At 37.2% G+C, this 14,373-nt stretch overlaps 1 protein-coding gene across 4 annotated transcripts in view; it reads right to left on the reverse strand.

The window, feature by feature from the left end:
• Window positions 1–1,034: 1,034 nt before the first annotated feature.
• The window catches only part of Psma8 (proteasome 20S subunit alpha 8), a 55,703-nt gene continuing 42,364 nt past the window's right edge, over window positions 1,035–14,373 (reverse strand). For 3 of the 4 annotated variants that reach the window (XM_048806609.1, XM_048806608.1, XM_048806611.1), the window contains exons 5-7: window positions 3,261–3,380; window positions 2,987–3,049; window positions 1,230–1,322 (exon numbers count right to left, since the gene is read on the reverse strand). In XM_048806609.1, coding sequence (XP_048662566.1) covers window positions 1,230–1,322; window positions 2,987–3,049; window positions 3,261–3,380 — 276 coding nt within the window. Of the gene's footprint in view, window positions 1,323–2,986; window positions 3,050–3,260; window positions 3,381–14,373 lie in introns of all 4 variants that reach the window. The other variant, XM_015482254.1, reaches the window with a different exon arrangement.

The following is a 14,373-nucleotide window of genomic DNA, read 5'->3' on the forward strand; positions in this document are numbered from 1 at the left end:
TACTTTTATGTATAAATATAATACATCAATAAAAAAATAAGTAAATAAATTAAAGACCAATAGAGTAGAGTAAGGGGACTGGGGAAGGGAGAAGATGAGAGAAGGGGTAAACACTGGAGACTGAAATGAAGCAAACAGTGTTATATGCACTTATGAATATGTCAAAATGAACTTTACTATTATGTGTAAGTCTCATGCACTAACACAAACATTTTTTAAAAAACAGCATTATAAGGGCACATAGACCAAAACTGTATTAAATCAGCATTTCTAATGATCTCTGTAACAGGCAGGGTAATGACATTATGGAAGTCATTCTGTTTTCTACTCAAGAGTTATCCAGAACCACTAGAAATTCCGTAGCAACAAAGGACAGGAAAGACTACACCAAGGCTGCTGGTAATCATCAGAAGCAATGTAATTCCCTTAGGAATGTGTCTCCAAGCAGTGAAAGTGCAAAGAACCTCACAGGGAATCTTCCAATCAGCTTCCATGGAAGCTACTTTGAATATTATACATACAAAATGAGTGACTGATGGTAACTTTCCAGGGAGCTGTTGTGAACTGAAGGTCTGCCATATGCCCATGCTGCTGGCTGGCTGCATACAGAGAACAATGACCTCATCTTCTTTATTGCCTTCCAAATTTTACATGAAGGTATGTCATAGGTACATTCCAACCTGGAACCATACGTAGAAGGACATTTTGGAAATACAATTCTTATTCTTATTCCTAGGAAGGGGTGAGAGGGATGCTGAGTTGACAACATGTACTTATACAGCTTGCACAGAGGAAACTGTTGTTTTTTTCCTCTCCATTGGTTTCTCTAATTGTATATACAGTCCTTCTAATATCTTCTTTTTTTTTCTAATATCTTCTTGAATGAATAAATAACAGAATAAACTAGGAAAAAATGAATGCAACTCAGTATTGTATTCAATTTATTGTGGAATAGCCAGCTCTTTAACTGAGGGTGAATACTCAAACTTCACCCAAATTACTCATTTCTTAAAATTAGAATTTTTTTCTTAATTAAATCTGCTTATCTAAAGAAAACCTTCACACCAATCTATGTAAGACGGAAGACAGCCACAAATTTGGCATTCTCAAAGTAGCACATATGAGTACTAAAGGTAATACTGCAAACTAACTTATTTCTTTTAACTCTTCATTAAGTAATTCCAAGCAGTACAGCAAAACATTAAAATTCCCAGTGCTCATTCTAAGAATTAGGCATTCTTCTTTGATTTTTTCTTCTCTGCTTCTTCCTTTTCCTTTTCTATTTCAGTTACTTGTAACTCAATTTCTTTAGCACTAAACATCTGAAAAGAGAAAAAAAAAATAACAGCAAATTTCAATTATGCCAATGTCTAAATATTTACAACATGAAGCAATCCCATTTTCATAATCTTATATTTTGCTTATAATTTTGCATTTTATACCTTCAAGTGTACAACAAAATGGTTCAAAAGGTTTAAAAGCCACATATGTGTAATAATTATTGTAAAGATATTAAGATAAATTTAATTATCTTAATAATAAAAAAAAGAGAATCTGGAATTTGAAAAAAAAAATAAGCAACCTAATGAGAAGAAATATTGTCAAAGATGTTAAGAAAACAAAGTGATTTTAGCAATTAATTTGCCACCAGATTTTGCAATATAAGGAAGTTTAAATTCATAAAGTTTATTTATCTGGTCAAAAATTGAAGAGGGTTTAAAAATCAGGTCTCCATGACTCTGATTTCAATTCCAGAATTCTTTTTATTTCACAATAAGATATGTGGCAGAAAGTCTATATTTGTCAATAATCTGTAAAACATATTACCTGGACATATTATATTTTATATATTTTAAATGTAATTTTCCATGATTTGAGTGCCTTTGTACTCTCAGCTAGAGAGTTCGCTGGCAAACTAGACTGAACAGAGTTTACCTAATGAACCCTATTCCAAATGCTATTTTAGCCAATAAGTCTTCTATCAAAATACTCTGAACAGTTTATTTTGTGGCTCAATGGTTTTAATCCATAATGGCTGGAAAAGGCATATAGATAATGTCAGATTTGCCACAAAAGATGTATGGAAATATTATTATGCTAGGGACTAAAATGTAAGCCTGACAGAGGTTCAAGGAGCTCCAGGTGAAATGTAGAAAAATAGATCAAAACCAGCAGACAGAGGCTGAGGACACAGCTCAGTGGTACAGCCTGTGCTTAGTGCACACAAGGCTCTGGGTGCAATCCCCAGCATGGCAAAAACACGAAACCGAAACAAACCCCCAAACCAACCCCCAAACCAGTACACAATCAGAAGAGGGTAGGAGTTTCCTTGATATAAGGAAGGATAACATTTATGTTGGAAACCTGGAGCGCCAACAATTATATAAAAGTAGTAGCTGAATGACACTGATACATTCAGGAGATCTAAAAGACAGGAAGAGTAACTGCTTTCTTTCTTTTTTTTTTTTTTTAATTTTTTTTTAAAGAGAGAGTGTTTGAGAGAGAGAGAGAGAGAGAGAAATTTTTAATATTTATTTTTTGTTTTCGGCAGACACAACAGCTTTGTTTGTATGTGGTGCTGAGGATCAAACCCGGGCCGCATGCATGCCAGGTGAGCGCACTACCGCTTGAGCCACATCCCCAGCCCCTAGTAACTGCTTTCTTAAGCAATGAATTTACAGAGGGTACATGTTCTCTAATGGCTAGGGGGCTGGCTCAGTAAGCCTTCCTTACAGAAACACAGTAAATGGTGGAGGTAGAGATCAAGTACCTCTAAGTCTTCAAAAAGAGCCCGGGACTCATAACTGCTTGCAATGAGTATGTATAAATTAGTGCATTAGTTTACAGAAGCTAATACTATACAAAACAGAAGTCATCATGGTGTCAAAGGGTATGAAAGGATATCTGACACAATGAAGATTCATAGTTTCAACATTTTTAACTTCTCAAACTACTGATATTTTTTCTTCTTTGGTTAATAACATACCTTCAAAGGTTGATTTCTTCTTATTATAGCCAGTTCAATGTTTTTTCCACCAGACTGGACAACCTAATGTAGAACAAGTATATATCAGAACTACTTCAGCTGGCTCGGGGTCTAGTTCAATGGTACAATTGTGTGCCTAACATGGGCAAGTCTCTGAGCTTGATCCCCAGCACTAAAACACACACACACACACACACATAATCATTCAGTAAATGTGTTTAGTAAATTAAAATGGATGAGGAAAAGTAGCTAGTTTCTGAATGTGATCACTTACTTCTAGCAAAGCTCTTATTGCTAATTTAATAGCTTCGTTGTCATTTGCTATTGCATCTTCTGTGTAATTCTTTTCTAGAAATTCTCGGACAGTTTTAGCACTTCGGCCTATTGCATTTGCCTTTAAAAATAAAAAAAATAATAATTAATATCATTACAATATAAATGAATTTACGATTTTGAAGTTAGGATTTTGAAGTTTTTTATTTCTTAGTAAAAATTATGGTCTTGATAACTTAGTAAACATCTCACAAACTCATTTGGTTATTATATGAATAATCCATAATGGTGACATTACTTTTATTTGCAAATATACCAATGTTTTGTCCTGATAAATGCTTTATATTAGTTCAATGGCTCCTAAGTCCTTCATAAAATCTTTTTCAGTCATTAGAAAACACTGAAAAAGTTGGAACTCCAAAAGGTATGAAGAAAGGAGGTATAACTTTTCAATAGGATGCAAAAGGAAGAGAGAAAAAAGACATCAATGTCAATGTGAAAAAGAAAACTATTAACATGAATAGAACCAAACAGCATTTTCTTAGGCTAAATATGTACTTTGAATAAGGTGTACTGGTCACTTACTCTTTATTTCTTTGACTCTATAAGCAAGAAGGGCTTCTATCCCATTCCCTATTCTTTAGAAATTTCCCTCAGATGAAGGAAAGAGGTAAACTGATTTCCCTAGTTGCATGGCTATCGGTAGCAAATAGTGTGTTCTTTTAATTCAGATTAAATACCCAGATCAGTATGGATGAGGATGATGATAATTCATATTAACAGAGCACTTAAGAGCTAGAAATCATGCTGTTTTAAGTGGATTGTCTCATCATAAAAATGATTATGAACTCCAATTCTTGGATGACAAAAATGGAGGCTTGGAAAGGCTAAAATAGATTTCTGAGCCTCAGCACTATTAGTATTTTGGCCAGATAATTTGTTGTGGGCTGTCCTGTGAGTTGTAGGATATTTAGCAGTCTTTACTAATTGGATGCCAGAGGCACTCTGTTATATATATGCAATGTCTCCCAACGTATCATATGTCCCCAATGCAGTAATGTCCAGAGGTGGGGATTTTGGGAAGTGACTGGATCACAAGGGCTCTAACCCCATCAGTGGATGAATCTATTGATGGCTGGATGGTAGGTGGGATTTGGTTGAAGTAAGCAGGTCATAGTGGGGGGTGGGGGATGGAAGGATTATCTTTTCCCAGTTTCTTCCTTTCTCTGCTTTCTGGCTGCCATGAGTTGAGCAGCATCCTCTGCCATGATATTTGTCTTACCTTAAACCCAGAGCAATGCAACTAGCCAACCTCTTCTAAGTTTGTTTGTTTTTTTTTTTTGGTACCAACACAACATTCGATCCTAAGGGCACTTAACCACTGAGCCATATCCCCAGCCCTTTAAAAAAAATTTTTATTTTTTTTGAGACAGGTTTTGCTAAATTACTCTGGCCTCACTAAATTGCTGAAGCTGGCTTGAACTTGTGGTCCTCCTGCCTCAGCCTCCTGAGCTGCTGGGATTATAGGTATGCACCACAGTGCCCAGATCTTAGTTTTTCTTATCAGATATTTTGGTCAGAGGTGAAAAACTGACTCATTCACTCCCCCACACCCCATAGAAGTTGTGACAAGCAAATGTCTTGGGACATTCTCAAATCTCTTTTTTATTTTGCTTCTAGGGATTGAACCAGGTGTTTACCACTGAGCTATGTCCCCAGTGTTTTTTATTTTTTGAGACAGGGTCTTGCTAAATTTCTGAGGCTGGCCTCAAACTTGAGGTCCTCATGCTTCAGCTTCCTGAGTAGCTGGGATTTTAGGTGTATGTCACCTCACCTGGCTCAAGTAGCTTTTAAACAATCCCTGTTAACTATTGGCTCCAGTAATCTTGCCCTAAATCACATAGAACTGGGTTTTGAAACCAAGTGGTCTGAATCAACAAGTCAAGCATTTACCTCTATACATGTCTTGCCTTACGCCCCTTTGTTATGATGATCTATAGTGGGGAAAGAATCAGCAGAAAGCCCCATCATTTTACTGGTGTTAAATGGGGGAATGTCTCAGTATAATTCTTACAACAGCTCTACTGTGATCACAGGAAAGGAATCTCAAAGCAGATTTTAGGAAGTGGTCATGAAAATATATCTTTTTACTACATGAGATTACACTGCTCTGGCTAGTAGAAGATTTTTCTAGTTCACTTTTTTCTACATTATTATATTTCAGAGGATTAAAATAAGCAGCTGTAAATTTTTACATAAAATTTTGCAGCCCTGAAACTTTTCTAAGCTCACAGAGAAAGCCTGTGATTTTGGATTGTACTTGCTTCTAGGTCTTTCTATTTATTTTTGATTCTTGCAGTTCTGAGGCTTGAACCCAGGGGTGCTCTACCACTCATATATGACCCCAGTCCTTTTCATTTTGTATTTTGAGACAGGGTATTTCTAGTTTGTGATTCTCCTGCCTCAGCACTGAGTCGCTGCTGATGCAGCTGTGTGCTCTGCACCCAGGTGCTTATAGTATTTTGTTGTTTTGTTTTTTTTGCAGCTGGTTGCTGCCCAGCAAGGAGGCACTTTAATAGTGGTTTATCCAAAAATATCACTGGGGGCTGGGGATGTGGCTCAGCGGTAGAGCGCTCGCCTAACACATGTGAGGTGCTGGGTTCAATCCTCAGCACCACATAAAAATAAAGGCATTGTGTCCAACTACAACCAAAAATATATATACATTTTTAAAAAATCACTGGGTCCTTAAGGTCACCCTGTAATTCCTGGTGGCTTTTTTGTCTACCTTCTCCAAATGCTGATGTTAAAATTCTTTAACACTTAACAGGGCAGAGAAGCTTACATCTATAATCTAAACTACTTAGGAGGCTGAGATAAGAAGACTGCAAGTTGATGGCCAGCCTGGGTAACTTAGTGAGATTTGGCCTCAAAATAAAATATAAAAAATACTAGGGATGTATCTCAGTGGTAGATGCTTCTGGGTTCAATCCCTAGTACTACGTAACAACAATAACAAAACGAACTTTAACTCTTACCTTCCAGACTGGTTTCCTAAGATCTAGCCTGTTTCTAACACTCATATCCTCTGCCCCCATCACCTACTCTAGACTATTTCAACAAAGGCTCTGATAGTTTTGCAACGTTTTTCCTTCCTATCTGCATAGCACATGATTTTTTTAATCAAATACTAACAGTGTCAAAAAAATTTTTTTTTGAGAAGAGAGAGAGAGAGAGAGAGAGAGAGAATTTTTGATATTTATTTTTCAGTTTTTGGCGGACACAACATCTTTGTTTGAATGTGGTGCTGAGGATCAAACCCGGGCCGCACGCATGCCAGGCGAGCATGCTACCACTTGAGCCACATCCCCAGCCCAACAGTGTCAAATTTAATATTCATTTTTCCTTTGTGACAGACCTCTAGATAATGTGACTGCAGAAAAATGTCATTGTCTAGTATGTGCTAATGAATAGGTAAAAAGTACAAGTATAATGGAGCTTCTGGAAATCTTTGCTGGTTGGAATTCAGACAGGTTGGCTGGAGGTCTAGCAGCCACACTGAGGGCATGGGGAAAAGAGTCAAAAAAAAAAAAAAAATGAGCAAATGCCAGCATCTTCAAACATTCTTATTATGTGAGAAAAATCAAATCCTTATGTGTTAAGTGTTGTCAGGTCTTTGTTGTTAGTTAATACCTCATTAGGGGCTGGGGTTGTGGCCCAGCGGTAGAGCACTTGCTTAGCATGTGCGAGGCCCTGGGTTCAATCCTCAACACCACATAAAAATAAATAAAAAAAAGGGTATGGTGTCCAACTACAACTAAAAAATAAATATTAGAAAAATTTTTTAAAAATAAATACCTCATTAATAACCCACTGAGCCTGATCCTGTGATATACTACCTCAAACTCCTTCAGAAATAAAAACGTTTTTCTTCTTCTTCTTCTTCTTTTTTTTTTTTTTTGTACTGGGGATTGAACTCAGAGGCACTCAACAACTGAGCCACATCCCCAGCCCTGCTTTTGTTGAGGCTGGCTTTGAACTCATGATCCTCCTGCCTCAGCCTCTCAAGCCACTGGGATTACAGGCATGTGCCACCACACCCTGTAATTTTATTCTTGCAGCTACTGAAAACACCACCAGAAGCTCACAGCCCTTAACCCTATTTGGAAAGTTCCTAGATTAACATGAGCTGCCTTGTGTAAGGTTATGGCTCTTTCAGAGGCAGCCCTAACCAACGACTCCAACCTGGAACAACTCTGAAGAGCCACCACAGATCCAGAGCTTTCAATGGGGTCATTTGAAGTCTGTACTGAGACTGTGCCATAGGTGGCCCAACTCTTCCTTCAACCCTTCAACAGATGCTCATCCCAACAGTGCTGCAGTCTGGCTGGGCACAAAATAACCGAGCCACCACCAAAGCCTTGTAGATTCAAACAGCAACTCTTTATTCCCGAACTCTCACCGGCACTCTACACGCACGTTCTGGGAAAATACACTCCCTCCACCAGGCTCTGCGTACCAATACTCTCAGAACCCCAGTACCAATACTCTCAGAACCCCAGGAGAACTCAACGGGAACTCAAGGAGCAGGCGCCTGAGGCAACAGGATCCAGCAGGATCCACCCTAAACCCGGAGCCACCCTAATCCCTGAGCAGGGTCACCTTTCAAACCAAAATGCCATGCGTCATTCCTACTTGGCTATGGCTCTCAGCATCTCCCCCCTTCTGATTAATTAAACAACAAGCAATGTGGCTTAGGGACCCTGCCTGTTAGGTTGTCCAATTCAACATATGGTCCTTACCCATTCATCGGATGAGCTGACCTCGAGGCGAGAGCCTCCTGTCTTAGGTTGGTACCATTGCAATTGGATCATACCCGTCACTGACTACCGGTCCAGCATACAGCCATACTTGTGGATAGGCCTATGCACCAGTGGGAGGGTGAGGTTCTTTGCCTCACCTCTGTTGGCCCCCAAATTTGGCCTTTGCACCAGTGGGGGGGTGAGGTTCTTTACCTCACCTCTGTTGGCCCCCAAATTTTAGACCATCACTAGCAGAAGGGAGGAGGATACAGAAATGCCACGACACCAAGCCAATTGACGGCTCCTATGGAAAAATTGTATCACAGGTGACACCATCAGCAAAGATACGCCAGCACTACCACAATTCGCTGCACCAACAGATAGTTCACAATGCATACAAGTGATACATAGTCCAGGCAAGTTCTGCAAGCAGCTCAAAGTGGAGGAATCTATCAATATGTACATTTCCTCCCAAAGTAAATCAACTCCTTGATTGAGCATTACTTGTTGAGTTATTATTCACTGATGCATCAGTTTATACAGTTTACTGTGATAGCTATCATAGAAGCTGTAGTTTGGTTTTATCTTTGTCTTCACCGGCACTGGGATGAAGATAGGAATTCTGGCAATGATGCTAAAAATAAATTATGTAACATTTCAACAGGTACTAAGAAAACAACTTTCTGAACAATTTACATTATCCTGAACAGAATTATTAAATATAATGAAAAGGAAAGGTGAAAGTAAACAAACAGATCTGTTAACCTTCTTTTGTGTTCACATATTAAAACAATCTTTAACAGCTGTTTACCCAATTAAATTAAACCATTTAAATCACGTGAATTAAAAAAAAATATTTGGATCCATTTTATCATGAGCGCTCATCATATATGATATATGGACATACATACATTCAAACATATAACACAAAACACAAGTGTGCACACATAATATAATACATACAACACATAACATTATAGTAAAGGCCTTATAACTTTTTACAGGTGAAATCTCCATTGCAATGTTTAAAAACTCTATAGTCAAAAAATAGAACTGATCAGCAAAACATTAACCTAGGTCTGTATGAGCTCAAAAAACAAAATAGAACTTCATGATATGGCAAAGGGCAATAATAAAATAGATATTGAAAAAAGCATCCTGGTTCTGTTGCAGATGTAAGAATAGCCAAACTGGAGTTTTGGATATCAGTTGTTATGGATTTGAGCCAAATCATCTTCTTTTTGGTCTGTAGAAATCGCTTTAGTTAATCTTTCTGGAATCCAAATCGGCTGCTGTTCTCCCTGTGGAAACACATAAACAGACCCCCGACTCCAGACAATCACTGGGTCAGGACCTTGGTTAATCTCTCTGGAATCCAAATCGGCTGCTGTTCTCCCTGTGGAAACACACAAACAGACCCCCGACTCCAGACAATTACTGGGTCAGGACCTTTCCATTGTCCTGTTAGAATATCCTTCCAAAGTACCTTGGGCTTATGTACATTTTTTGGACACATATGCCTTTCCGCAGCACTAAGTCCTGATGAATCCAAATTTAAAAAGTTTAGAGTAAAAAGGGTTATTTTAAGTTTATCTTTGGGGGATATATACCCCTTAAAGATCCTTTTAAATTTAAGTCTTTCAAAAGCATTCTGCCTTAGTTTTTAGAATTATTTTAGTCCTTTTAATTTTTTGATGTGGTTTTAAACCAATTTCCTTCTAGTTTAATGTTTTCTAAATTGGCTCTTGTCTATAAATTTTAACACCCTCATCTGAGACTTCTAATTTCTGCACCACCAGAAATTAAAGTTGATGGGCTTTTTGAAAAAATTACTAATAATCTCCTTGTTCTTCTATTTTATCCAATATTTGACTTTAAACTTCTCTCTTCTACCTTTTTCTATCTTGAATGTCTGTATCTAATAGTTGTCTTAGCTTTTTGTATTTTTTATCTAAAATACCTTTATTTGACATTTTTAACCATTTTTTATCTTGTTTCTATCTTCTAGTTTTCTTCTAAGGTTTTTATATTTACCCTTAGTTGCTTTTTTTCCTCCTAGTTTTTTTTCCCCTATTTTGTGGGTTTAAAATTTTTGTCTTCCTACATCTTTTTTATCTTCCTACATCTTTTCTATCTTTTTTTCACCTTCCTGTACTTCTGTCTTCAAAGTTTTTCACTTCAAATTTCTAATATTCTTTCTCCAAATTGCTTTTATCCTATTATCTTCCCATTTTCATGTTTTTTTTTTAAGTAATGCTTTTAAGATTAACTAGGCTTTGAATGACGCAATCTTTCCTCCGTCATGAAGGCATCTTAACCACCTTCAATTTAACCTTTTAAAGCCTTTTGCAACTTACTTAGACATTTTACAACTTTTTACTTTACCACACAAAGATTATCTCATCTAAAAACATTTCTTTTTTTCTTCAGCTTTCATATTAAAACATATTTCCATATCTTGAATCTTTTTATATCTCTTTTTTAGCTGTTAACCCTTTTTATAAATTCACATTCTGAAACAACCCTTATAAAATTTTTGAATTTAGACAAATTACTCCACTTTAATAAGATGAAATACTTTCATGTTTTTTTATGGTACTATAATACTGTAATTGAAACCCAACTGAAACTTCTTATACTCTTTGTATATAAATTACACCTGATAGAATCTTAACTCTTAGTAACCTTGTTTCAGCAAAGACACAGACACAAAGCAATATTAAACTTTTGTTTTTTTTTCATTTACCAATTTATGAAAACACACATAATGTTTAAATATATTACCTTATGTAACTTAATAAGAGTACTTGATTTTATATTTAGTGGTTGATATTTTAACACTTTAGCTTTGTAAATTAATCAGATGTCTGTAAAAACCAAGATCTTAGACAAGTGTAGTAAACAGAACTAGCCATCTCTTTCTTGTTGAAGAAAAATCCTTCTACAGGATACCATGATAGTCCCATTGTGATATATTTAACAACTTCTCTTTAAAAAGCCATGGGCTACATTTTTGTATTGTATCAACATATGCCCTAAATGTTGTTGATCTTACTGGGGTGCCTCCTTCCTCTAATAATTTCTCTTCCTCAGGGGTAAACAACTTTAAACTTTGAGCCAACCATTTTTCCCAGTTTGCCTGAGAAAGTTCTAGGTATAGGCAGCTTGAAACAAAAACAAAATAAATCAAAACAAGAACACATTGTTTTTTGAAATGGTCACCCATTCTCTCGCCTTCCCTCAGGGGCGAACAATTTCACTTACCTCTAAGCTTCAGACGTCCCCCTTACGGGGCCTCCAAATGCCGCAATCTGGCTGGGCACAAAATAACCAAGCCACCACCAAAGCCTTGTAGATTTAAACAGCAACTCTTTATTCCCGAACTCTCACCAGCACTCTACACGCACGTTCTGGGAAAATACACTCCCTCCACCAGGCTCTGCGTACCAATATTCTCAGAACCCCTCGAGAATTCAATGGGAACTCAAGGAGCAGGCGCCTGAGGCAGCAGGATCCACCCTAAACCCGGAGCCACCCTATTCCAGCAGGATCCACCCTAAACCCGGAGCCACCCTAATCCCTGAGCAGGGTCACCTTTCAAACCAAAATGCCATGCGTCATTCCTACTTGGCTATGGATCTCAGCACAACAGCACTTCCTAAGAAATTTCCTAAAAATAACTGCCTCTTTTTGGAGCTGGTTTTTAAGTGGAACTTAATTTGTAATAATCTTTCAAAGTCTAGAAATTACTTTTCTGTCCTGTTCTTTACTGCCTGTGTTCTCTGCCAGTGATCATGGTTCTCATGAAACACACATTGAGGAAGTCAAGGCCAGGTCCTCCTTGAGGTTGTGTGACTTCAGGAAGACTGAGGCCTCAGTTGACGGAGGTCAGGCCACATTCTTACCTGAAGACTTTCTGACTCCTACAGTGAATCTCGAACATATTCTCCCATATAAGAAAAATAGATATGGTAATAAATAAGGAACTTTGCCCATAATAAATCAAGTTAATCATAATTTCCATTATCTTTTGAAAGCAAAACAGGCTGTTTTCAACACAGTGAATTTAATGGTTATATTAAACATTCTTTGAAGTATTTTCTGCCCTGAGATTCTGTCCTTACGGCAACATTTTCCAAAGTGGATTTCACAGAGTACTAGAGTAGAGAAAGAGGATCTATGAAGAGAGTTCTAAATTTAAGGAATTTTGGACACTACTATTTTACCTGCATTTAAAAAATTTATAGATACTTTCAGATGACCCAAACGTATTTCAATAATGAAAATTATTGAAAAATTTTAAAGAAACATCTCCTCAAATTATCTAGCTAGAGTGTTTGTTTACTTTATTTAATGCATCAAAAGAAAAATACTTTGAGCATTGGTGGTTATACTGATGAGCAAAGCTGCCTTGCAAAAGAAAAACACTTTAAGGCTGAGGCAGGAATATCTTAAGTTCAAAGTCAACCTCAGCAATGGCAAGGCATTAAGCAACTTAGTGAGACCCTGTCTCAAAATAAAATAAGAAATACTATTCATAAATAAGCAACACATTAATTTTACTCATATTTTTAAGTGCTATGGTTCATACCCAGAACAGCAAAACATGTCCCTTTATAAATCATTAATATTCTTAGTCACAGGGGGTCTTAAGTCTATGGATGTGTGTCTAGTTAAAGTGGTACAGAATCATTTTGTTTGTTTGTTTTTTGGTACGAGGGATTGAACCCAAGGGCACTTTACCACCTAGCTATATCACCAGCCTTTTCTTTTCTTTAACTTTGAGACAGGGTTTCACTAAGTTGCTGAGGCTGGTTTTGAATTTACAATCTTCTTGCTTCAATCTCCAGAGTCACTGGGATTATATGTGTGGGACACTGTACCCAGCCATGCTAGATTTCAGAACTACTAAGCAAAAACCTATTAATTCCCTCAATTAAATGTCTATATTATTTTGAAAAAATATCAATAAAACAGGACTACAGAAAAAAGGCACGTAGAAGTAGAATTTCATGCTCTGAAGGCTGTAAGTGTTTTAACCATAAAACATGAGTAGTGATTACTGTAAAACAAACCTTAAATGCTTAAGACATAACTTTCCCTCATAAGTTTTTAGTTAATAGAGAAAATAAAATAAGCAAAAAAGGAAAGCATTACTTGCTGGGCACACTGGCACACGCCTGTAATCCCAGTGGCTCGTAGGCTGAGGCAGGAATATCTCAAGTTCAAAGTCAACCTCAGCAATGGCAAGGCACTAAGCAACTTAGTGAGACCCTGTCTCTAAATAAAATACAATATAGGACTGGGGATGTGGTTCAGCGGTAGAGTACCCCTGAGTTCAATCCCTGGTACCAAAAAAAAAAAAAAAAGCATTACTTTTTTTTTTTTTATAAGAATTACAAATGCTTCAGAAGTTCAAAAGAGCCAGTCACAGTGGTGCTGTAATTACAGCAACTCAGGAAGGTAAATCACAAGGATCACAAGTTAGAGACCAGCCTCAGCAATTTAGTGAGGCCCTAAGCAAATTAGAAAGAACCTGTCTCCTCCCTCCCCCCAAAAAAGGGGCTGGGATGCCATGGATTCAAGGATCTGACTACTGTTGATGGGGCAGAGGAATATGTCAGGACCATGTTAGTAGCAAACAACCTTGAAATAGGAGGTAATGTCTCCCTGCAGAAAGAGGAGACTTGATAACTACCTACTATAAAAGTGGTAGCTTCCCCAAGTTTAGGGTTTCTTGGCTACTAGGATAACCCATTGGTCCATCTGGGTTCCTCTGTTTTGCTTATGGCATTTTGAAGAGCATGGAGAATTGGCACAGTCATTAAGTTCATGCTGCTTGTTATGATGAGCTTGAGAGATGTAGTGTGATTGACCAAGGCTTGGCTCTTCTTTTTTTTTTTTTTCTTTAGTGAAAGATAAAAGAGTATTTTTAGGTTGACTTCTTAATTTGTTGTTTTTAGATATACATGGCATTATAGCATATTTTGACATTTATACATACATGGAGTATAACTTCCCATTCTTGCGGCTGTGTATGATACGGAGCTACACTTGACATGTATTCATATATGAACATAAGAAATTTATCAATTCATTCTACTTTCTTTCCTACTCCCATCTACCCTGGCTTCCCTTCATTTCCCTTTGTCTAATCCAATGAACTTATACTCTTCCCCAGGGCACCCTGTGTATTATAATCTGCATATTGGAGAACATTTGCCCTTTGGGTTTTTGGGATTGGCTTATTTCACTTAGCATGATAGTCTCCAGATCCATTCATTTACCAGCAAATGCCATCATTTCATTCTT

Source organism: Marmota marmota, unplaced genomic scaffold (genome assembly GCF_001458135.2).
Source record: "Marmota marmota marmota unplaced genomic scaffold, marMar, whole genome shotgun sequence".
Taxonomy (NCBI): Eukaryota; Metazoa; Chordata; class Mammalia; order Rodentia; family Sciuridae; genus Marmota; species Marmota marmota.